We start from the raw sequence: 23140 nt of genomic DNA on the forward strand, positions 1-23140 counted from the left end.
GCCCGGTCGAGTGCTAAGGGATGGAGCAGAGCCTTGGAAGCCTTCTACGGCTCATCTGATTGGCGGGTTCGCTCTCGCTACCCAATCAAGTTAGCGTGGACGCCTCTTTCTCGCGGTCTCGGGCTTTCAACCACACTCCGCCTTCCCGGCCCCGATGGCCTTAGTGATAAATCAACACACGTCGTTCCATCCGCTCGCATGGCTTGCTCTCTATTATCATTGTCATCATTCGGAGGACATGTCCAATGTCCAGCCCGAACATGACGCGAAGCGTCGACCCAAGCGAAACAGGGGATGTAGAACCAAGCTGAAAACCGGTTGCGCAACTTGCAGGTCAGTTGAGCCATGTCGTGCATTCGTACGCGACTTCAGCTCTGTAGTAAACGTGCTCACTCCGCAATAGGATCAGGAGGGTCAAGTGTGACGAGGGTAGGCCGTTCTGCCAGAAATGTATCGGCACGGGTCGAACTTGCGATGGCTACGACTCTCCTTTTCGCTTTTGCAACACTCAACCCGTCGATAAGGCTCGTGCTGGCGGCGGCAAGTCACTGATTGAATCAAAATCCATCCGTGGCACCTTAACTGAGGTGCCTGTCCTGGACATCGATGACTTCACTCGCTACTTCTCCACCAAAACCCTGCTTGGTGCAAAACTGGACTGCGACGCTGAAGCCGAGCAGGTGCTCCAAGCCAGCTTGACTGATCCGCATGTACGAAACGCCGTACTGTCTCTCCTAGCTCTTCGAGAAGACCTCGAGAATTTCCCGGACGGTCGAGCGTCCGTTGCCCAAAAGACATCGAATTACGACTACGGCGTCGGGCAGTACTGTCTGGCTTTGGCGGGTCTGGCGTCCAACTTGTCATCTCCAGGATCCAGCGAGGCAAAGTCTGCCTTAATCTGTTGTCAAATTTTTATCAGCATTGAGCAAGTACGCGGAAATTACACCTCTCTGGCTCAGCATATCATCCGTGGACTCGGGATCATGCACGAATTGCGCGCAAGGCCAAGTTTGGGCGCTTTGAATCAACTGCTTCCTGCACACCACGAACAACTACCCCTCCTGGACGTTTTCATCATCAAGCTGTTTTCTGCTCCCTGCAAATTCAAAGATCCCCCACCGGCACCCGACGCAAAAGGGACGACACCGTCTGAGTGTCCAATTTCCGGTCTACGCACCGTTGCGCCCGACATGCGCAAAGAGCTGATAGGCATCGCCGCGTTAACGCTGGAGTTCCTCGGCAAAGTGTCATACGTCGAATCGGTGGATAGCGCTCTTCGACTGCTGTCCGACAAAGCAGAGCTACTGGACGCTTTGAATGCGTGGCTTGCTGATCTAGAACTCGTTCAGAAGAAGATCGGGTCTTCGGGCCCAGAACTTCTTTCGGTCTCTTTCATGCGCTTGTTCCATGTCATCCTGAACATTGTTCTTTTGAGAACATTAGACTATTCACGAGATAATCATGCCGAGCTGCTGACCGAGCACGAGCAACTGAAGGACGTGGCCAATACGGTGGAAGAAGGCGTAAAGGCTTATAGAACATTCAGCTGAAAAAGACAAAGAGGATTCGGTTCACACGGACTTAGATGAATTGTGGACTTCTCCAAGATTGCCGCGATGGAAGAAAGTATGCAGTAATACGCAGCAAACAGGATATTTGTATCCGCTTCAGATGACTACATCTCGAAGACATACGCTGGAATTGGACTGTTTCATAAAGCCGAAGAGCTGAAGTGGAAGTCGCAAGTCACTTCCGCCTTCACCTCCCCTCTTCTCCTCCTCACAGCCCAGCCGAACCTGCCGAGGCGGCAATACACTTCTTCTGCCAACAGCCTGATTTATTACAATACATTTCCACCTTCTCTTTTGCATCTGGAAATCCTTGCGCTTCCAATCTAATTACGCTGCTTGATAGAAGGCAGGTCTGTGGAAGGTACAATGGCGCCAATCGCCCCCCGGCCCATCAAGCGATTACTCGTGATCAACAGGTACCCTCCCGGCCATCGAACCTAGCGATGCACCTCTGAACTAATATGGCATAGAGGCGAAATCGCCACCCGAATACTGTCGTCCGCGCGCGAGCTCGGCATCGACACCGTCGCCGTCTACACCGAAAACGATGTCTCGCACACTTACAATGCCCGCCAGGCGGTGCAATTAAGCTCTCCCGCATCGTACATGGACGTCGCCGGCATGGTGGACGTCGCGAAGAAATACAGCGTCGATGCCGTGCACCCGGGGTATGGCTTCCTCTCGGAATCTGCGGATCTCGCGGCCCAGATGGCGGAGATTGGCGTCATGGTTGTTGGGCCTGGGGCGGAGAATCTGAGTCGCACGGGAGACAAGCTGTCGGCTCGGCGTCTTGCGGAGGAGTGTAATGTGCCTGTTCTACCGGCATTCACTCGGCCTACCGGGAAAGTAGAGGAGGTGAGGAAGTTTGCGGAGGAGAATGGCTTGCCGGTCATGATCAAGGCTGTTGACGGTGGTGGAGGGCGGGGTATCAGACTGGTACGGAACATGGACGATCTCAAAAGCCTGACGACTCGCGCTATCGAGGAGAGTCCGTCGAAACAGGTGTTTGCAGAGAGGGCTGCCGTGGATGGCTTCCGCCATGTCGAAGTGCAGATCATCGGCGATGGCAAGGGCAATGTCATGCATCTCTGGGAGCGAGAGTGCAGCATTCAACGAAGATATCAGAAGATTGTCGAGCTTGCTCCCAGCATGACTGTCGATCGGACGAAAGTCGCGCCTGTCATAGAGTCGGCCGTGGCCATGGCTAAGAAGGTGAGCTTCGTGTACTTTGGACGTGAATGTAGACGGACATGACTGACATGTTCTCAGGTCCGATACGCTTCTCTGGGCACATTCGAGTTCTTGTTCAACCCGAAGACCTCCGAGTATTTCTTCCTCGAAATTAATCCCAGACTCCAAGTCGAGCATACCATCACCGAGTCAATCTGCTCCGTCGACATCGTCAAGACGCAGCTCCGCATAGCCCAAGGCGCTTCATTCGAGGAAGCCGGCCTAACTGATTTATCCCAAGACCCCGTCCAACCACCAAAAGCCTTCTCAATCCAGCTCCGCATCACCGCAGAAGACCCCGAGAAAGCGTACTCCCTCAGCATCGGCAAAATCCAGTCCTTCCGCTTCCCCTCCGGCAACGGGATCCGCGTCGACACGCACCTCGTCGCCGACGTCCCGGCAGTCATCAGCACCGACTTCGACAGCGTCATTGCCAAACTCATCCTCACCGCGCGCACCTGGCAAGACGTGGTGATCAAAGCCCAGCGAGCGCTGCAGGATACATCGATCAAAGGCATCGCGACCAACCTCGCCCTCCTCCGTGCGATCGTGAACCACCCCGACTTCGAAGCAGGCGCATGCGACACGCAATGGCTCGAAGCGAAGCACGACGAGCTCCTAAAACGCAGCCAAGACATCGCATCCAAGACCAAAGACCCCCTTCACGGACTGGTGAACACGCAATCCGCCAGCCAATCCGGCGGAGCGCTCTCCGGCGCCTCGACCATGTTCCGCAAAGACGACGCCTGGTCCATCACCCTCACCCCAACATCAGGTGATGCTACAACGCAAAAACACCACCTGCAGCTCACCAAAGTCCTCAAAAACGACTTCCCCACCTCCTTCGCCGCCGAACTGTCATACACCATCCAAGGCGCCGGCGAAGCGCAGACTTTCCGCATGGACATGGAGAGCACGCGCGCGTCAGGCTCCACGCTCAACAGCCAGCACCCACAGGGCGACAAGGGCAATCGGGACCACGTGATTCTGCCCATTTCGGGCAAGTTGGTGGAAGTGCTGGTGGATGTGGGGGACGTGGTGGCGAAGGACGAGGCGATTTGCGTGGTGAAGCAGATGAAGATGGAGATTGAGATTCGGGCGCATAAGGCGGGGACGGTGGTGTGGGTGACGGAGGCGGAGGATGAGGAGGATGTGGCGGAGGGGATGTTGGCTGCTGTGGTGGAGGATGAGGCGCGGGCGAAGTTGTAGGCGTTGATTGTATACCTTGACGGTGAAATTCGGTCTATATGGTATCTTTGAGGTTTGCGCAGAGACTACACTATTAGTACATGCGCTCGCAATGCAGGCAATCATTCCCCCTCTCCCCCATGATCATCGTCATCGTAAATCTTCACCTTCGCCGCGTACTCCAGGATATTCGAAAACACCGTGTCCTGAATCAAATGCCCCTTGCCCCCCGCAACCCTCAGGATCAAATCGTTCAAACTCGCCCGCCCCAGGATATCGACGTGATCGCCCGTATTCGGTCCACCGCGGGGACTGAAGCGGTCGGGCTCGTGCGGCATTTCGTGCGTGATGACCTGCACTTTGCCGGGGTTGTAGCGTGGGATTTTCCAGCCGCGGTTGCACATGTAGCCCGAGGAGAGGAGGTTGACGGTTCCGTCGCCTTCGCCCATGAAGACGCCGTGGTCTATGAGGCCGTCTGCTGTGGTGACTGAGGAGTCTGGTTTTGGTGTTAGTTTGGGGGGCAGAATGGGGAGGGGATGTCGGGAAGAAACTGACCGATCATGACACTGGAGCCATTCGTCATGTCGTCTTCGCGATAGAAATACCCTCGCTCGGTGGGTTTGCCGACACCATAGAAGCAGTAAATCTTCATGTCCGGTGCGAGGGGTAGTCGTGTCTCCAGAGGATTGATCCATTTGGCGGGATCCAGCTGATTCTTCTCCACTTCCTTTCGCGAGTGGGCAACGCCTTGGCTGTAGCTGCTCTTGATGTTCTTGACATACGACGCCTCGGTATGGTCATACAGGTACGGCAGCGCTTGCGCGACGGTCAGATTCGTCTGTGTCTTGGAGCTGTTGGTCTCTTTGAAGTTCAAGAAGCTGCCGTAGGAGATGTTCTGGCCTGGTTGATCGTCAGGCGCCCAGGTGAGGTTTCCCCAGACTGCCTCTCCTCCGATGGGAAGCATGCTGCTGATGCCAGGCATTGCACGGAAGAGCTCGGCGCGCTCATTGCGCGAGAGGAATTTCTCCAGCCCGTACACGGCGAAAGCGTTGAGCTGGACGGTATCTCTCATCTCGCCGCTCAGCACTGCCGGTACGTCTTTGAGTGCGCCTAGCATGCAGCCAGATATGTTGATCCAGGCTTCGATGTGCTCATTGACCCAATCTGGGCCGCCGTTGCCGTAGCCCTCCGCCTCCACCCAATGAAAGAAGTAGTAGAGAACCTGCGAACCCATGGAGTGGGAAAGGAGTACGATTTTAAGCCCTGTGACCTGCCTCGCCACTTCGATGTGAGCTTTCAAGCGCGTGAAGTACTTGTCGCGGATCTCGCAGTTCAAATAGCTGAGCCTCCAGTCATATGCGGCAGTAAAGGCGCTGTTGGGGTCATAGCCAATTGTGGCCAGATTCTCGAGAATCTTATTCCATATCCAGTATCCAGTGATGAAGAAGTCCGCAGCATCGAAGCCTTGCGCGGCGCGCAGCTTGATTCCGGGCGGATCCAGTCCCGTGTCTGGATCCAACATTATGTGTCGCTTCCAGGCTGCCTTATCCAGCACCATCGCTCTCAGCATCGTCCAAGAACCCCATAGGCGTTTGCGGAAATACGGTCGAGATTGCGCTTCCACGCCCCAACTTTCCAAGCCGGTTGAAATGACTCCGGGAATCATGATAACGGGGAATTTGGAATGCACGCCCTCCGCCTTGGCCGCGAGTCCAATGGCGAACGAGTCATAGTCCACCGCTTCCTTTTCGGCAGTCTGCAATTACGACACCTCGGTCAATATCAGCCGTCGCGGAGGTCGTTGAAGCGAGCGCGCGCGCATCTCACCTGAAGGTTCTGCACATCCTTGATCAAGCCGGCAGGCAATACGTCTAGTAGAGAGTCCAAGCGCATATCCCCCAGCCCTGCCATCTCCACCAAACTGTCCAAACTGCCATTGCTGCTCGCGAAGAAGCCGGCAACGAAGACGCCAAATAGCCCGCCGAACACGAAAATCCAGGCAGTCCGCCCTTTGCTGCTCTTCTTCCTGCTCCCGGTGAGTTTTTCTAGCCGCTTCTTGGGCACCACTTTGTACTCGGCGCTATCTTTCTGGCCTGGCGCGGGACTCGCATCGCGGGAAGATTGGGGTGAGCTGTCCTCGCTGTCGACGCCTAGTCCGCGCAGGACGCGGCGGCGAAGATCAGACATGGGCGAGAGATGAGGAGGGGAATTTCGCGCTCATTGGAATGCTGAGGAGAAGAGGACGGGAGAAAACATCGTGACTTCGCGCGTCATCGCAACAAATATTGAAAACGTTGGCTTTCACATGTCGTCAAGCTACAACCGCTTAGTCATGAGTCGCCGGCATCATTCCCTTTGCGAACATCCCGCCGTAAGATGAAGACCATCCTGCAAATGCGGGTGATACCCATTCCCGATGAGCGGCGATAGTGAGGCTGGGGCGGGCAAAGATGCTGGGGCAGCCCTGCGCTACGTCTGCTACGGCAAGGAAAAGGAATCGCCGCACTTGCCGGCCATCAGGCGATTGATATCAAAGGACCTCTCGGAGCCCTACAGCATCTACGTCTACCGCTACTTCTTGTACCAATGGGGCGAATTGTGTTTTATGGTATGCTGTTCCTTCGTAACTCTTGGTATCCCCGTCGCCTCCGCTGATGGTGTCGAAAAGGCACTCGACCCCAGCGACAATGTCATCGGCGTGATCGTTTGCAAACTCGAGCCGCACCGAGGCGGTCCTTTACGCGGCTACATCGCCATGCTGGCCACGCGACAGGAACACCGAGGCAAAGGCATAGCATCGAAACTCGTGCGCATGGCGGTGGAGAAGATGCGAGAGCAAGACGCAGACGAAGTGAGTCGTTCGCTCTACACCATCCCCATGCGAAATTCTAACGATTGCAAAATTCTAACGATTGCAAAGATCGCGCTCGAGACGGAAGTGGACAACATCCCGTCCCTGCGTATCTACGAGAATCTCGGCTTCCTGCGCACCAAGCGCCTACATCGATACTACTTGAATGGTAACCCGGCGTACCGCCTCGTGTTGTACTTGAAGCCGGGCATTCCCTACAAACCGACCTACCCGCCTGAGATGATGCCTGAGGATGGCGGCGGCGGCGGCGGCGACCCGCTCCACGAGTCGGCGGGTCTTATGTCTGAGGATTTGATGGCGAGGCAGGCGGCGCAGATGCGCATTGAGAATGTGGAAGGCGAGAGGCATGATGGGATGAGAGGACCGCCGTGAGTATGGGACGGTTGGGCTGGATGGAGTCTTACGCCAAAGTCGCTCACTAATGTGCACGACGGTCATGCGCAAGCTATCGTAACACTCGCGACCGCGCCTCGACCGGGACGAATGGATTTGGTCACGCGCGGTCAAGCTGCGTGGGTCAGGCGATGAGGTTGTGATAGGAGCGACCAAGTGATGAAAAGACGTGAAGGCAAGAGATGGACAGTGAGAAGGGATGAATATCAGGGTAGCAAGCCAAGAAGGCGTCATGCGACAGCGTATGTATATACAGTATAGATGTAGCGCGGTAGCCAAGACTACACAATACAAGTAGAGAAAGCTTGTCCAAGATTGATGCAGCACGCACGACCGTCACCACCAAGCCTAGCCAAGAGGAAACAGCCGCCCGCGTCCGAAACAAACCAAGTCTTCATGCGCCGCCGCAATGCCGACCATCCCTGGCCCCCGTGCCCCAAGTCTTTGTGTATGCTCCGCATCATTATAGTGGTAAGAGGCCAGCCGATTCGGCGCCGACATTAGAAAATGAGGAAAATAAGAAATTGCCTTCGTTTGTGGTTGTCGACAAAACGATGCTGCTACTGCTATCGAGCACGTCAACTGACGCGCGCGACAGACAGCAGAGTCCGTTCCATGCCAGCCCGAGCCGAATCAATGAGGTGTTGGAGGATTGATTTAGAGGGCGGCGATGAGGCCGGCGACGGCGAGGACACCGCCAACGATGGGCTTGAGCATCTCACCCTCGCCGGTGGCGGGGACGGGAGTCGGGGTGGAGGCGGAGGTCCAGGCCTGCGGACGTTTTGTTAGTAGGAGCTCATGAAACGGTGTGGTGAGAGAGGCGATGGCTTACAGAGGTGGTGGTGTTCCACGCAGCAGTGGTGACGGCAGCGGGAGTGGTCCACGCGGAGCTGGTCCACGCAGGGCTGGTCTCAGAGGACCAGGCGGAGGTCTCGGAGCCCCAGCCAGTGGTCTCGGAGCCCCAGCCGGTGGCAGTGGCGGCGGCGGTGGTCCAGGCGGACTCGGCGGAAGACCAGGCGGAGGCGGCGGGGGTCTCGGTGCCCCAGCTGCCAGTCTCAGTGCCCCAGGAGCCCTCACTGGAGTGAAGCGTCAGCAATTGAATCGAGTTTCCCCAAGCACGCGACCGCGCGATGACTTACGACCAGGTTCCGCTGGGCGGGCCCCACTGGGCGACGGCAAGGCCAGCAAAGGCGGCGACGGCGATGACAGACTTCATTTTGATGGTGGAGGGTTTGGGTGTTTCGAAAAACGAATGTTTGGGGTATTAGATGTAGAGTGAACGAAAGACTGGGCAGAGATGCGTGTGGGTGAAGGAGAGAGGAAAAGACCAAGACGGGCGGGCGCATTTGGCTTTAAGAGAGGCCGGGCTTGTTTGACACAACACGAGCGCCCTCACCCAGTTGGGTGGAAAGGCTAATGCTCAACCGGTGGGCGGATGATACAATCCCGGGCTCTTCGCCAATGAGATGCAACGGCCCCTGAACCCGCGCGAATCTGAGACCCAGTCACGCCGGCGCATTGACCTGCGCGCGGAAAAGCGTGTTCTGCGCTCGGGGCCCTCCCCCAGCCTTCTCTGTCGCAGCTTGCTTTGCGCGCGCGCTCGTCGCCGGGCTGAACCTGGCCGGACGCCGTGTGCGACGGATCGTGCAGCTGTAGTTCAGCTGTCGCCAGCTGTAGCTCTTGTCATCATGCAAGGCTTCGGGTACGGAAGAGGGCCATGGTTTGGTTGGCTAAGAAATGGACCGGGCGGACGTGATCGATGGTCGGTACCAGGGGATGCTCCCGCGGGCGAGACGCTCCTCATCTCCCTGGCGCTCGCATCGCGCGATCCTACTCGGCCTCGGAGCCAAGAATTGTGGAGTTGGGGGGCCAAGGCGCGGTGGAAGGATGACATCGATGCTTGAGAAGCAGCAATTTTAATCAAATGGCTGGCAAGTGCTGTCCGACCGGACTTCCCAAATTAGAAACTCCCCATGGAGCGGCGGCGCTAGCCGGGGTTCGGGAAAGGAGGAGACCCGCAGCATCTCCTTCGGGCTACGACATATGCAAGGTACCGCGTGGTCAGCCGTGAGAGTAGGGCCATGAACGCCCACTGGCGCAATCGTCGAGCACAGCTTTGTCGAGACCGCACGTCAGGCGGAACAGACAGAGGCAGAGACGGAGAGGCGACGCGCTCGCAATCGATGCCGGGAAAAGTCTTTCCAGGACCGCGCATCCCAATCTGGCAGGAGAACAGACTCTGAAACTATGGTTCCACCAAATTGTGGATCCTTCACTGGCCGTTTTCCTCTCCACGCTTGCCAGAATTCACTGTTTGCCGTTGCTGCTGGAGAATCTGCACAGCAACCCCCGGCATCACGTGCTCGGTCATGTTGACAAAGCGAGTGCTCTGGTTATCATCATCTGTGATGATCGCGCCGGCCTGCCACTCACGTCATACACACAGGCATTGGCGCAACCCCCTGTGATTTTAAAAAGCGTCTCGGGTTCGAGACATCCGATAGCGTGAGACATCGTTGATGCGCATGTGGCGAGGACGTGTGAAACGTATGTTAACGTCGGCCTTGCAGTTGATCTGTTTCACACTCTGCGCTCGACATGCGACGATTCTGCTCGCTCGATCATCGTTGCGGACTGTCACGTGACTGACCGTGCATTCAATCACGTGACCCTATCACATCTGCCTGCAGTGCTGTGCCGAGTAGATGATAGCATGTTCCGTCGTCAGATATGTTGCCCTCACCAATGCCTGAGGAGGGCCTCTTTGTCACCACGTGTTGCTTGATGAAACACACATCTCTTGACCTGACGAAGCGGGCATCGGTCGACCTGTCGAAAATGCGAGTTGATCGTAGCCAATGCGCTCGTTCTCATTCCCCGACAGGGTGCCGAATGACAGTCCCATGATATATCCCACGTCTAAGCCGCCGCATATCACCAGCGAGAGCGTTCGCAAGCCAATGTGGATCTTCGCTTCCTTAGGCAAACATGCGGGATGGTTGCATTGCAGCTGACTACGTTCGAAGCTTACACACCAGTCAGCAATTGACTTCGTAGCTCCCTCTACCGTGTGCGCACAAAGGGCCGCATTCCTCCTCGCTGGCTCTATCGAGCACAAGGGAGCGTTGCAGAGTATAACACGATGGCTCGTCAGATAGCCAAAAGAGACCAAGGCCTGGTGAGTTTGTACCGCGCTGAGGAACGCACATTGTGGAACGTGTGAGGCTAAAACAACGATGAACGCAGCTTGACCATGGCACCAAGCCGCGATGGTGCAAGCAGCGCACCGAACCATTAGAAGTGCTGTGCCTCGGGCTTCATCGGACGGGAACAACGTGTAAGGCAGAGCGACACGCGAAGCACTGGCTCCGCCGCTGACGGCAACACAGCCATGTACGAAGCCATGGAGATTCTAGGCTACGGCACGCTCTACAACTCGCGCGAGGCGCTCCGCCGCAACCTGTGCACTTTCGTCGGCACAATGCTCACCGACAAGTACGAAGCGCGAGGCCCGTGGCCGCCTCGCATCGAGCAGTTCGAGTCGCTGTGGGGAGAGTATCGCGCCATCTCCGGCGAGGTGGCCTACGCCTTCTCGGAGGAGATCATCCCCCTCTACCCCGATGCCAAGATCATCCTCACGGTCCGCGACGACGAAGAAAAGTGGTTCGCCAGCTCCATGAATACGTCGTGGTACAACAACTCGCATCTGTTCACGCGCATCTTGTACGCACTCGACCCCAATTGGGTGCAGATAAGGGAGTACGTGGGCAAGATGTTCAAGTACTTCTACCGCGGCGATTTTCCTGCCAACGGCATCCGGATGTATCGCGAGCACAACGCGATGGTGAAGCGGCTGGGCGGCGACAGAGTTCTCGTCTTCAACACCAAAGACGGCTGGGGCCCGCTGTGCGAGCATTTGGGAAAGCCGGTGCCGAGCGTGCCGTTCCCTCACGTGAATAAGACGGCCGAGAATCGCCATCTCTTTCGTACCATGAGACTGGAAGGCATGCGGAAATTGGTGAAGAGATGGATGGCGAGAGGGAGCCTGACAGCGCTTGTATTTGCGCTCATTTGGTGGAGGCGAAAACGGATTGCAAGCATTCTGCAAGGTACGAGGGCAATGCTGATAGGCTAGTTACCTTACATCCACAAGCAAAGCTTCCCACTCGCCGTCCCTGCAGCAACCCAATCCTCAGTCGGGTGGAACTGGGCCACGGCCGGCACGGCGGTGATGGCATCACCACCCAGCTGCGCCAACTGCTGTCCCTGCGCGGTATAGATATCAACGAATCGACTCATATTCCCAATCACGAATCTCTGTATCCCATCCTGAGGCTGCATCTGCCACTGCGCGCGAAGTATGGTAACCCACCGCCCGGTCTGGTTGTTGTGAGGAATGATTTTGGAAGGCTGCATTTCGGCCTCCGTAAGCTCATGCCCAGTCTTCCATGTCCCTGCAGATGAGAAGTCGTAAATCTTGACCGTGTCGTCGTAGCTGGCAGTCGCGACTTGCCCTGCAGAGTTGAAGGCAGCGTGAGAGACGGACAAAGGAGATGTGTGCTCGCCCAGAAGCTGTGGATGTCTGTTCATGCCTTTGCCGGTGATCTTCCGGAGGTCCCAAACTTTCATCGTCCGGTCGAGAGAGGCAGTGGCGACGATATGGGGGTGCGCAGGATGCAGGGTGAAGCCGCCAATCTTCTTCTCCGACAGGTACAGGATGTCCGCCTGATCGCTGGGCGTTCGCATATCGTGGATTCCAAAGGCGCCGTTCAGCGTAGTGAAGTGCAGCTGATTGGGATCCGTTCTGCTGATTTCCACGCCCGATAGCGGCTCGTCTGCGCCTCTATCCGCGGGCGCGTAGATCTCCACGGCCGTACCTTTTTGCAGGTCTAATTTGCGAATTGACGAATCGTAGGAGGCGGAGAGTAGGGCATTCGAGTCGTGTGGATCGAATTGAAACGCGCTAATGGTGCGTGTATGAATCTTGAAGCTGCTGATGGCAGGCTCAAACTCATCGTCTTCGTCGCCGTCTTCGTCCGCGTCGTCCGCTTCTGCTTTGATGCGATCCGGAGCAGTCTGCGATCCATCGAATATTCCGAGATTCCCCAGCTTGTCGCCTGCAAATATCAATGGCTTATCCGTACCCGGATGGAAGCCAAGGCTGTAGATCCTCTCCGGCGTGATCTTGATCCTATTCGGCTCCGCACCCTCCCACAACTCCAGACCACTCATGCGCTCTCGCAAAGCGCGCAGCTCCTTATCCGAGGTGTCCTTAATGTCTTGCGCAGTAAAAGTGCGATGACCCGGATTCGCAGGGCCTACAGCAGTGAGCCAGTTGCCCGCTCGATTCCACGTCCTTCCATTGACAATCGCGTCCGCCAAGTTGATATCCTCCGACACCCGCTGGCGCTTGATGCGCTGCTGCTCCTGAAACAACTCCGTGTCCGCTTCCTCTTTCTGTCGCGCGACCTCCGAATCGGCGATGATGCCCTGCAATCTCGCTGACGTCCTACGAGGTCCATCATCGACCTTGACTTTTTTCTCCACGGGCTTCTTGCGCTTCTGTCCAGTAGCGGAGGAGGCGGGTTTGGCCTTCGATCGGGGCCCGAGGCCGGTCTGCGCTGCGTCGAGTTGGAGTTGTTGGAAAAGGGCCTGGTTTTTGGCAATCTTCTCTTGTCTTTGGAGCTCGTATTCGCTCAGGCCTTCTTTCTTGATAGCCATACTGTAAGATTACTATCCAAATGTTTCAACAAGTTCGAGTGTGTGCGGGTGAGACTGCTCTGGATCAAATGTCTGAATGGATGACGAAGACGCGAAGAAGCGCGTCAGCACGTGGGCCGAAAGTTTAATTTTTAATTCATGAGTCGTCCACCTCTTCTCATGTACTGCATCGAGGTTGTTCCGCCTAATATTCTAAGATAAATCGACGGGTGTTCACTTGATGCTTACCAGATCATCGATCCGGCAGCATGCACTGGACCAGCGGCCTCTTGCACAATGTCCAGCGCTATCCTTCCTCTATTGCACTCCAACAATTCTAGGTCACCACAATCGATCGATCAAACCAAATCGGCTCCTACAGAATGCGTTCAGTCGCGATGGACTTGAGAGCATAATGCCGTTTTCGACCCAAGCACGACGCCTACAGCGATTCCGAGTACCAAAAGTAGAGCACATACCCTTCGAACGGCGCGACAGGCCCCGACTCGAAAAAGAAGCGCACGTACCCTTCGACCGCAGTCATGAATCAAGAAACGATCGCGACGCGAACATCCCCTTTGAACGACAGCCCGGCGCGAAACCCAGAGACTCCTATGCTGAGCTGGAACTGGAAGGCTCGACCATCACGCCCAAGGAACGAAAGGCTTTTGAGAGCTTGCTGAGCCTGCAAAAGTCGAGGTCTGCGGCTGGACGGCAGGATGGAAAGGCGAGGGTAAAGGAGGGCGGCGAGGTGACTCCTGCTCCTGGCTTGGATGCTATGTTGGCTGCTGAAGGAGGGAAGGTGGATGCTGATGGGAGGCGGAGTTCCGAGATGCCTGAAGCTCTACGAGCGCTGGTGAGAGAATCACGGCAGAAGAAGAGGGAAGATCTTCAGGGCACTGCAACGCAAGCGCAGACCGTCGAATTTCTTCGTGAGACGCCAGGACCATTCATCAGCCAAGCGGCCAGCAAAGAACTGCACAGCGTGTCGAAAGCCATCGAAACGGCAACGACAGACACCCAAGTCTGGCAGGTCCTGCACGAGCGTGTACTTAGTCGCCTGCCGAAAACGGGTTCTGGTTCTCCAACAGTTGCTCGCAAGCAAAGAGCGAAAGTCAAAGAAGGCACGCCGACACCAGAACACAGCATCGCCAACAACGGGACAAAGGTCACCCCTCTGCTCGCGGAAACCCTGGCCACCCACCTCACGCAAACCTTCACCCACCTCGTCACTTCTTTCCCAACCTCCCACCTTCCGCTAAGCATCCTACCCACCCTCAAGACCTTCCCCCTGTCCGTGCAGCAACTCGGTGCCTCGACGAAACTCTACAACCAGCACATGAGCCTGCTGTACGAACGCTACGCCGATGTGCCCGGAATCGTGGACATGCTGGCTGAGATGGAGGCTCATGGAGTCGGCTTCGATAGTGGGACGTTGGAGGTGCTGGATGACGTCCTCGTGTATGCGAGAGAAGCTGGGAGGGGAGAGCACGGAGCGGGAGTGAGGATTGCGTGGCAGATGGAGAGGACGCGAGGGGCCTTGAGGGAGACGGCGAGCTGGAGACGGCGGATTGTGGAGAGGGTGGAAGAGGAGGCGATTAGACTGGCGCGGGTGAGAGATGGGGAGATGTTGTAGATGACATGATTTTACATATTCCCTCCTTCTAGATCGTGAAATGTTTCTTCGCGAGAAGATGGGTATCTGCCTGACCGCCCTGGCCATTCCGTACGCCGAGATGCAATGCTGTAGTGGTTTGTATCATATCCCAATCACATGGCGTTCCCCATCAAGCGCTTGCACTATTCTGCCGCTGCTGCTGTTGTTGTTGTTGCTGTTGCTGCTGCAATGCCTGCTGATAAGCCAGGGCTTGCCCCGGCGACCCTGTTCTCCCAGCACCACCCGCACTCATGGCCAGGAGCTTGGCATCGTTACCCGCCCACTCGGGAAACAGCTCTCGTAGTCGTTCATACTTCTCCGCCAGCGTGGGCAGCTGCTGCGGATGCTGCATGAACGCCGGGCCGGGGAGCGTGCGGGCGTCAGGCTGCATCTGCTGGCCCATGCGCGGCATGAGATATGCGATGTTGCCCTGCAGGCGGCGCAGGAGCTGGATGTAGTCGTCGGAGGCCATTTTATCGGACTGGCCGGCTTGCTTCATCTGCATGGCTTGCTGGGGGGAGATGGCGCCGCCTTGGTTCTCGGACTGCAGGCGCGCCATTTCGGCCAGGAGGTCTTGGTTGATTTCGAGGACGAGGGCGAGGCGCTGCTGTTCTCGGGTGGAGGGGGCGAGGGAGGGGGATTGAGCGGTGGATGTGGTGTTGCCGGTTGGTGTTAGGACATGGTCTGATTGTTGCGCGCTTGCGGCGGGCTGTTGTGGAAGAGGAGGAGCGGCCATCGGGTACTGAGTTGGAGTGGAGGAGGAGGAAGGTCTTGGGGTGGTGTGCTGACTGGTGGCATTGGGCGAGAGGCTTGCTCTGGGCTGCGCGCTCTGCCTGCCGGTGGGATGAGGCTGCTGCTGCTGCTGCTGCTGCTGGAGAGGGAAGTTTGCTAGGTTCGGAGTCAGCGTGGAAGAAAAGAGCAGGGCGCACCGGGGAGTGGAGCCACTGACCGGCGTAAGGCTGCATCGGCCAGCTCAAGCCAGGCTGGTTGACGCCATTCGGGGGAGGAGGGAAAGCTTGATTCTGGCCGAGATGCTGCTCGTATCGCGGCGCCGGGCGTGCAGAGGGATCGTAGTGGGCTGGGGGCAGAGAGCCGGAGGGCCCGGCAGGGCTGAAGGCCTGGGCGGGGTTGATGAAGGCTAACTGATTCATGGCGGCAGGTCAGGTAAGGCGATGGCGGTGGGCGGTGAGCGGCGCGGGCGAATGAGATTAGGGTGTGTGCGAGACGCGCTGCACTTGGTACGGGGATGCAGGCTGGAGCGCAGGCAAATCGCGATAGCGGAAGGAGCGTGGGAGGCAGAACCTTCCTTGGTCACACGTCTTGTCCCTGGTGGCGTCCGCTAGCGCCGGGCTAAGCGAGCGCCGATCCCCGCGTGCATCGATTGGTCCGAACTCTGACAGTGCAAGTCTCAGATCAAGCAAGCAACGCAGATATGAGAGGTGCGTTACTGAGTCGTCTCACGATGGAACTAACACGTAACACTAACGACTTCGTCAGGCCGAGGAGAGTACTACAAGAATAAGTACGGTCGCGGGGGTGGTCGTGGCCGGGGCAGAGGCGGCAGCCATGCTTTTGATGCGTCACAGCCTTCCCAAGCTCCCACAGATCAGCCTTATCGCATCGACAGAGACTGGAACCAATTGCACGCCGACCTCCATCAGATCGATGGCAGCCAATATGGTGAGTACTGTGCTCCTTCAGGTTGACGCGAATATGTACTAAACTCTTGAGCAGGTGCCTACCATCAATTGCGCGGTCAATACCATCACGTCGAACCCACCTTCACCCTCTCAGTCGACCGGGTGCAAGGAGATCCATATGCACCACCCTCACAGGTTAGGTGCATAATGCCATGGCAGGAAACCGGTTTGCCCAATGACTATCTCGCCTCCGACATCCGCAAGGTCGCTGCCTGCGATCTCATTACTCGCGTCGCAGCGGACGTAATCCGCGAGAGGCACATGAATCGCGGCATTGGGGATGGCAACGTAGGCTGGTCTGGCCCGAAAGGAGGTGCCTTCAACATCAATTCCCCGGGCCAGGAAGTCTTACCGCGAACGAGTGCGATGATTGCCGGGAGTGAGACCATCGAGCTACGCTTCACCGTCTCTCTCCCCGCTGCTGGTAGAAGGATCTTGGGGCCACAAGCCTGGCAGATTCTTGGGATCAATCTCGTTGAAATGATCTCACAATCATTGCTGCACCGAAACTTGCATTCGGACAAGCTTCGCGAGCACGTGATGTCCGTGGAAAGACAGCATGCACTGAGAGCGCAATTGCTTCCGCGAGGCTTGATCGCGTTCATTGCAAACGGCTCTATCTTGCCACGAGCTTCTGGTGCCGCTGCGCTGCCAATGGATAGCTCAAACGCCGTTCCTTTCAAGTCTCCCAAAGAAGCTGAAGTCAGTCTTACCTGCCTGGATGGAAGCAAGGTGCAAGGCATGGGCATCCCCCGAGGCATCACTCTCCTCACGGGTGGCGGCTTTCATGGCAAATCCACCCTCTTGGAAGCAATTGAACTCGGCATTTACAATCACATCCCCGGAGACGGCCGTGAGAGCGTCGTCACCGATCCCACCGCTGTCAAGATTCGCGCCGAAGATGGTCGTAGTGTGTCTGCCGTGGACATCAGTCCCTTTATCGCAAACCTACCAGGCAACAAAGACACCAAGACCTTCTCCACTGACGATGCCAGCGGCTCGACCTCAATGGCGGCCAATATCCAAGAAGCCATGGAAGGCGGATGCAAGACCGTCCTCATCGATGAGGACTCCTCGGCGACAAATCTACTGGTGCGGGATCAAAGAATGCAATCTCTAATTCAAAAGGAGCCGATTACGCCGCTAATCAGCAAGGCGAAAGCGATGTACAACGAGCACGGTGTCAGCACGATCATCGTTATCGGCGGCCTCGGAGACTGGCTGACTGTCTCTGACAACGTGATCCTCATGGACTCGTACATTCCTCGCATCATCACCGACCAAGCGAAAGCTGTGGTAGAGAGATACCCCAGCCTCGTGGCGCAAGATACAACGTATGGGACCTTACCAGAGCGCAAAGTACGCCTCTCACTCCGGGGCTTCAAATCACCACACGCGACGAGAATGAACTTCATCGGCATCAGGCCGCAAAACCAAAGTCCCGTCGACGATCCAGCGCAAGGCGAGGCTGGCGTCGATCTCTCCGGCCTGGATCAGATGGTCGAAATCGGACAGACGAGGAGTATTGCAGCCATGTTAGAGGGCGTTGAGAAGGCGACGGCAAGTCAAGCGTAAGTGCATCTCCTCCCCGACTAGTAAGTCTTTTCTTATGGCTAATGCGGACTCTTAGACTTCCTCTCTCAGCTTTACTCGAGCGCATGGACTCGAATCTTGGACTCGAGACGTGTCTGCCCGTCTCGCTTTTCGGAGGCGATCGGGTGGCTGTGCGCCGATTGGAGTTGGCTGCTGCGATTTCGCGATTCCGAGGATTGCAAGTGCATGATTAGGAGGGGATGGCATGACCACCATGCATTCCGAAGATACCGTTCGTGGGGGTGTGAAGCAGGACCGCCGAGAGCCAAGTACCCGCGCCACGGCAAGGCACTCTCGATAATCGGCTCGTATTTGCCTTGTGTACTTGGCGTAGTCACGTCGTAGAGCGCTCGGATTCGTATCTGGTTATGCGGCTGCCTGGCGACGACAAGACCCGGGACGATCGTTGGTGGAGAGTAGAGCACGTGGTTTTTGTTTACATCGACTGCGCCTCGACCTTAACTTTCACGCCCTCAGCCTCACGGTGAGCGGACGCAGAGGTTGGCAATGAACGTCTAGACGAACGATTGCGCTCAAAGACGGTATTGATCTAGTTGGTGTAGTTGTAAGGCTGATGCCGCCCTCGGCCTAGATTACCTTGACTAGGTACTTCGTCACGCTGCCGGAAAGGGCAAGACCCGGGCAAAAAGACAAATAAATGCACCCGGAATCTAAGATGACTGGCTAGAATAGGCCGAGTCTTCCTTTTGCAGGCATGGAGGCAAATCGAGTGATCATCGTAAAGCCGAGTTCCGCTGTGCCGCGAGATCTTAGTGGCGTGGGCGACTTGCATGACCCTTTAGGCTCGATAGCGATCACGTTCAGCCTGAGGCTCGGTGGTCATCTGTGGTTTCTGCCTGGGGCTGTGAGGCGCGGCACGGCATGGCGTAGCATGGCACTCGGGCCGGCTTGGCCGTTGCGTGACTTGTTGCTCGACATGGATGAAGCCACCAGAATAGTAGGATCGCTGGGAGGCGAGAGTCATGTGAGGCGGACGTAAGTGGCATTCGAGGCGAGTCCCATAAGGTGCAGCAGTTAGGGGCGGCAGGAGGGGTGGGTAAAGAAATGCCTCACGCCGCAGGTAGCAGGTTAGCTTGCAGGGCGCCAATGGAAAAGAAGCTTTCCCCACTTGCGGAGTAGCGGCAACGCGGGTTGAAACTCGGGTGGCGACTGGATGTTCCATCCATGACACCTTAGAACATCTCGTCTTGCTCGTGGGGCGCTTCAGCTATTGGCCACGCTACAAATACAAGTCGGCGCCCGGATTGTTCACCGTCATTCCACCGCTCGTTCCATCCCACCTCACACTAAACATCGCTTTTCCATCCCAAACGACCCCGCCCAAACACAGTCTTTCTACCGTCAACATGAACGGCGACACCAACGGCAAGGCGCCTCTCGACCACAGCTCGGGCGGCAGCCGCACTCACGTCCCCGGCGAGCCTCTCGTCCATGTCGAGCCGCCGCGACGCGAAGATCTGCAGCCATCGTACGCGCGAGTCATCAAGCCCGACGATGAAGACGAGGATCAACACGGCTGGTATGGAAGTGAGTACCTCGCACAACAGCAACCTTGCGACTCGCAGCAAGCACATCATGCTGACTCGTCTCCTCTCTCACAGGCATGATCAACGGCCTCGGTACATGCGTGGGAACCCTCGGTGCCATCCCCTGCTGTGTCTGCTGTCCCAACCCCTACAAGTACGATCAACAACACCCCTCTCTTCTATTCCCACAAACACTAACACCACCCACCTTCAGGCCCGTCGCGCAAGGTAACGTCGGTCTCGTCACCAAATTCGGCCGCTTCGCCCGCGCCGTCGACCCGGGTCTCGTCAAGATCAACCCCCTCTCCGAAAGCCTCATCCAAGTCGACGTCAAGATCCAAATCGTCGAGGTGCCCAAGCAAGTCTGCATGACCAAGGACAACGTCAACCTGACCCTCACCTCCGTCATCTACTACCACATCACCAGCCCGCACAAGGCGGCGTTCGGCATCTCCAACCTGCGCATCGCCCTCGTCGAGCGCACGCAGACCACCCTCCGCCACGTCATCGGTGCGCGCGTGCTGCAGGATGTGATTGAGCGGCGCGAGGAGATTGCGCAGTCCATCCGCGAGATTATTGAAGAGACGGCGACCGGTTGGGGTGTGGCGGTGGAGAGCATGCTCATCAAGGACATCATTTTCAGCCAGGAGTTGCAGGATAGCTTGTCCATGGCTGCGCAGAGCAAGCGGACGGGTGAGGCGAAGGTGATTAGTGCTCGTGCTGGTGCGTACTATACCTCCCCCTGACCTTCAGGATACCCCGCTGACAAACTTGAAACACAGAGGTCGAATCGGCCAAATTGATGCGTCAAGCCGCCGACATCCTCTCGAGCGCGCCGGCCATGCAAATCCGCTACCTCGAAGCCATGCAAGCCATGGCCAAGACGGCCAATTCCAAGGTGATCTTCCTGCCAGGTATGCAGCAGGCCACTTCCTTCAACCTAAGCCAATCCACATGCTAATCTACAACAGCACAAAACCAAACCGTCCAATCCCAACTCGCCGAAGCCGACAAGTACGGCGAAGGGCCGAGCAGATACCAGACGGAGAACTACGCCTCGGCCGGGCAGGAGTTTGCGGGCAGCACGCAGGGCTTCCAGAGCGCCATCAATGCCGGCGTGATTGAGCACATCTAGGCTGCTTGCCGTGGGTGAAGATGCTTTGTGTGTGTTGGAAAGGGGGATTGTGGTCTTTCTTTTTGGCACGCTCGTGATGATGGAGGAGGAGGAGGAGGAAGGTTGAGGTTTGCCGCGATACCCCTTTTGTGTCTGTGTCTTGATGTTTACTGTTTGCTTTTCCGTTCACTTAGTCTTTGTTGCTTGAATGGCAGTTTTCCCTCTTTCTTCTGCCGATTCTGTGTCGCTCTCTTCGTTCATCTCGCCCTGTACTATTCATGCTACTCAGAGTCGTCACGGAAGGCTGTCGGTCCTTCTGGCCCACTAAAGGCTGCACTGAGGAGTAATGGTATATACTGGACCATGCCCCGTGCGATGTCTAACTGACTAGGCGCGTGGAAGAGGAGGAGTGGTGGGGTTCATGTTGATCAAATGCTTACCAAAGCCATATCCGCGAGACGCCAATGGAAGGCGCGCCCCACACAACCCTGCAATTCACGCACGCAGGCTTTCCGTCCGTGCATTCACACAAAGTTCCAGACATTTAGCCCGAGGCCACGCAGGAAGTGTTCTGTTGCACAACGCCTCCCCAAAAGGCCCCTCTTCTTCTTCTTCTTGGCTGTGTATCCTACTCGAATGGATCGCCTGCGATAACCTCTGTGGCATCCGCATCTTTCACCATCCTCTTCTCTTCTTTCTCCCACCATGGCTGAACTCGCTACGCCCTCGGCCGCCGATATGGCCACCGCTCGAGTTCCCACTCCCGCCAACGACTCCAAGGACAAGAGTGTCCCGGCTGTCAAGCCCGAGCGACCGGATGAGGAGGTCTACAAGACTGAACTTGCAAAGGCCGAGAAAGAGTTGAAGTCGGCGGAAGAACGTCTGGTGTGTCATTCCCAGAGCAAAGGAAGCACGACAGGCCGGGAATGCAGCTAACAACGACACCTCTGCAGAAATCCATCAAGGCCAAGGTCGACCTCACCCGACCCAACAATAAAGACTCGCCCTCTGCCAAACGCCAGCAAGAACTCCGCGCCGAGCTCGCCACCATTCGCCAGCAGCAGCAGTCTAACAAGTCCGGCCGCACGCAGGTGCTGGAGAAGGTCAAGCGTCTCGATGAGAGCCTGAAATCGAGGATCGGCGAGCAAAAGACGGCGCGCAGCCGCATCAACTTCAAGTCGGCCGACGAGGTGCAAAAGGAGATTGACCGGCTGCAGAAGCAAGTCGACACCGGCACCATGAAGATTGTCGACGAGAAGAAGGCATTGGCCGACATTTCCCAGCTGAACCGGCAAAAGAAGACATTCGGGAGCTTCGACGAGGCGCAAAAGGGCATTGACGAGGTCAAGGCGCAGATTGCCGAGCTGAAGAAATCCCTCGATGATCCGGAACACAAGGCCCTGAGCGACAGGTACACAACCATCACCACCGAGCTCGACAAGATCAAGGCCGAGCAAGATGACGCCTTCAAGGGCCTCAACACCCTGCGCGACGAGCGCACCAAGGCCCACGAGGAGCAGCAGAAGAAGTACACGGCGGTGAAGGAGATCAAAGACCGCTACTTCAAAGCCCGCCGCGCCGCCGCCGAGTACGAGAAGGAAGCGCGCCGCATCCGCGATGAGAAGCGCCGCGCCGAAAACGACGCCTACCACCGCGGCCGCCGACAAGAAGTCGCCAAAGCGAAACTCGAAGAGGCCAGCGCGCCCGCGTACCAAGACGAAATCCGCACCACGCAGACCCTCATCGCCCACTTCGACCCCTCCTCCGTCCAAAAGCAAGACGCTTCGGGACCCGGCAAATTCGCCGCGACCGCCAGCCGCACCGTCGACGACTCCGGGATCAAAGGCACGCGCCTCGTGCGCAAGGGCGAAGACGAGGACAACTACTTCATCGGCAGCGCAGGCAAGAAGAACAAGCGCGGCGGACGAGGCCAACAGCAGACTAGCAGCGGCACCGCGAGCCCCGCGCCCGAGGGCAAATTCAATCTCGACATGGGCACCATCGACAGTCTGGGCCGCATTGGCGTCGACCCGCCCATGTCGCAGGCCGACGTGCCCGTCGTGGTGGAGAAGTTGAAGACGAAGCTCGAGTTCTGGAAGGGCGATCAGAAGCGCAAGACGGACGAGGTGAGATTGCTGCCCCGTATCGCTTCTGTGAACCCGCACGCAAGTACTAACATGATCATTCGCAGAACGTCGCCAACGCGCAGAAAGAAATCGACCGTCTCGAAGCCGAAGCGCAAAACGCCGACACCGGCAAGACTGACCGCGGCAACCACACGACCGATGCCGCGCGCAAACCCGCGCAGGAGAACCAGGGGGTGAACGGCGAAGCTTCAGCCGGCGCCGAGTTGGCGCAGGAGAAGGCGGCCGACGCGGACGTGGCGGACGAGCTGGAGAAGGTGAAGATTGAGGATGGCAAGGATGCTTTGGAGGGTGATGGCAATGCGTAAAAAGAAAGGGGCGGAGATGGAAAGTTTATGACTCTGCTGTTGTTTTCGAGCATCGGTATTGCCTGGCGGACGACGATTCGGATTTTTAATCGCAAAATGGCAGAATGGAAAATATCGTGGGGA

The 23140-nt window shown here is 57.0% G+C and overlaps 12 protein-coding genes across 12 annotated transcripts; 9 read left to right on the top strand and 3 right to left on the bottom strand.

Moving 5' to 3' along the window:
• Nucleotides 1–238: 238 nt before the first annotated feature.
• Nucleotides 239–1550, top strand: BDY17DRAFT_306810 (uncharacterized protein; the record flags this gene model as incomplete). Its single annotated transcript, XM_033735060.1, has 2 exons — nt 239–333; nt 404–1550. The coding sequence occupies 2 exons, from the start codon at nt 239–241 to the stop codon at nt 1548–1550; spliced, it is 1242 nt and encodes a 413-aa protein (XP_033593994.1).
• Nucleotides 1551–1937: 387 nt separating this feature from the next.
• On the top strand, nt 1938–4010 carry BDY17DRAFT_314501 (carbamoyl-phosphate synthase L chain, ATP binding domain-containing protein; the record flags this gene model as incomplete). Its single annotated transcript, XM_033735823.1, has 3 exons — nt 1938–1987; nt 2042–2783; nt 2841–4010. 3 exons carry the CDS (start codon nt 1938–1940, stop codon nt 4008–4010), a joined length of 1962 nt encoding a protein of 653 aa, XP_033593995.1.
• A 50-nt stretch (nt 4011–4060) lies between these two features.
• Nucleotides 4061–6319, bottom strand: BDY17DRAFT_11148 (Lecithin:cholesterol acyltransferase-domain-containing protein). The gene is made up of 3 exons (XM_033729220.1): nt 5817–6319; nt 4545–5745; nt 4061–4485 (listed from the first exon to the last, which is right to left on the bottom strand). Exons 1-3 carry the CDS (start codon nt 6174–6176, stop codon nt 4112–4114), a joined length of 1935 nt encoding a protein of 644 aa, XP_033593996.1. The 5' UTR covers nt 6177–6319; the 3' UTR covers nt 4061–4111.
• A 59-nt stretch (nt 6320–6378) lies between these two features.
• On the top strand, nt 6379–7456 carry BDY17DRAFT_259637 (acyl-CoA N-acyltransferase). Its single transcript, XM_033731834.1, has 3 exons — nt 6379–6597; nt 6658–6840; nt 6910–7456. The coding sequence occupies exons 1-3, from the start codon at nt 6406–6408 to the stop codon at nt 7231–7233; spliced, it is 699 nt and encodes a 232-aa protein (XP_033593997.1). The 5' UTR covers nt 6379–6405; the 3' UTR covers nt 7234–7456.
• BDY17DRAFT_288952 (uncharacterized protein) lies at nt 7457–8559 on the top strand. Its single transcript, XM_033732275.1, has 2 exons — nt 7457–8025; nt 8087–8559. Exons 1-2 carry the CDS (start codon nt 7762–7764, stop codon nt 8531–8533), a joined length of 711 nt encoding a protein of 236 aa, XP_033593998.1. The 5' UTR covers nt 7457–7761; the 3' UTR covers nt 8534–8559.
• Nucleotides 8560–10396: 1837 nt separating this feature from the next.
• BDY17DRAFT_319975 (uncharacterized protein) lies at nt 10397–11249 on the top strand (the record flags this gene model as incomplete). The annotated part of the gene is made up of 4 exons (XM_033736364.1): nt 10397–10432; nt 10501–10591; nt 10644–11160; nt 11216–11249. The coding sequence occupies 4 exons, from the start codon at nt 10397–10399 to the stop codon at nt 11247–11249; spliced, it is 678 nt and encodes a 225-aa protein (XP_033593999.1).
• Nucleotides 11250–11394: 145 nt separating this feature from the next.
• BDY17DRAFT_243702 (WD40-repeat-containing domain protein) lies at nt 11395–12975 on the bottom strand (the record flags this gene model as incomplete). The annotated part of the gene is made up of 1 exon (XM_033730459.1): nt 11395–12975. One exon carries the CDS (start codon nt 12973–12975, stop codon nt 11395–11397), a length of 1581 nt encoding a protein of 526 aa, XP_033594000.1.
• A 163-nt stretch (nt 12976–13138) lies between these two features.
• Nucleotides 13139–14593, top strand: BDY17DRAFT_288958 (uncharacterized protein; the record flags this gene model as incomplete). Its single annotated transcript, XM_033732276.1, has 1 exon — nt 13139–14593. Exon 1 carries the CDS (start codon nt 13196–13198, stop codon nt 14588–14590), a length of 1395 nt encoding a protein of 464 aa, XP_033594001.1. The 5' UTR covers nt 13139–13195.
• Nucleotides 14594–15952, bottom strand: BDY17DRAFT_288959 (uncharacterized protein). Its single transcript, XM_033732277.1, has 2 exons — nt 15561–15952; nt 14594–15499 (listed from the first exon to the last, which is right to left on the bottom strand). Exons 1-2 carry the CDS (start codon nt 15760–15762, stop codon nt 14742–14744), a joined length of 960 nt encoding a protein of 319 aa, XP_033594002.1. The 5' UTR covers nt 15763–15952; the 3' UTR covers nt 14594–14741.
• Nucleotides 15953–16073: 121 nt separating this feature from the next.
• BDY17DRAFT_306819 (uncharacterized protein) lies at nt 16074–18098 on the top strand (the record flags this gene model as incomplete). The annotated part of the gene is made up of 4 exons (XM_033735061.1): nt 16074–16086; nt 16109–16291; nt 16346–17882; nt 17942–18098. The coding sequence occupies 4 exons, from the start codon at nt 16074–16076 to the stop codon at nt 18096–18098; spliced, it is 1890 nt and encodes a 629-aa protein (XP_033594003.1).
• A 999-nt stretch (nt 18099–19097) lies between these two features.
• BDY17DRAFT_288964 (uncharacterized protein) lies at nt 19098–20980 on the top strand. The gene is made up of 5 exons (XM_033732278.1): nt 19098–19452; nt 19527–19605; nt 19666–20174; nt 20234–20365; nt 20423–20980. The coding sequence occupies exons 1-5, from the start codon at nt 19272–19274 to the stop codon at nt 20584–20586; spliced, it is 1065 nt and encodes a 354-aa protein (XP_033594004.1). The 5' UTR covers nt 19098–19271; the 3' UTR covers nt 20587–20980.
• A 123-nt stretch (nt 20981–21103) lies between these two features.
• On the top strand, nt 21104–23140 carry BDY17DRAFT_288966 (uncharacterized protein). The gene is made up of 3 exons (XM_033732279.1): nt 21104–21450; nt 21519–22691; nt 22757–23140. The coding sequence occupies exons 1-3, from the start codon at nt 21271–21273 to the stop codon at nt 23015–23017; spliced, it is 1614 nt and encodes a 537-aa protein (XP_033594005.1). The 5' UTR covers nt 21104–21270; the 3' UTR covers nt 23018–23140.

This window comes from Neohortaea acidophila (genome assembly GCF_010093505.1).
Source record: "Neohortaea acidophila strain CBS 113389 unplaced genomic scaffold BDY17scaffold_1, whole genome shotgun sequence".
NCBI lineage: Eukaryota > Fungi > Ascomycota > Dothideomycetes > Mycosphaerellales > Teratosphaeriaceae > Neohortaea > Neohortaea acidophila.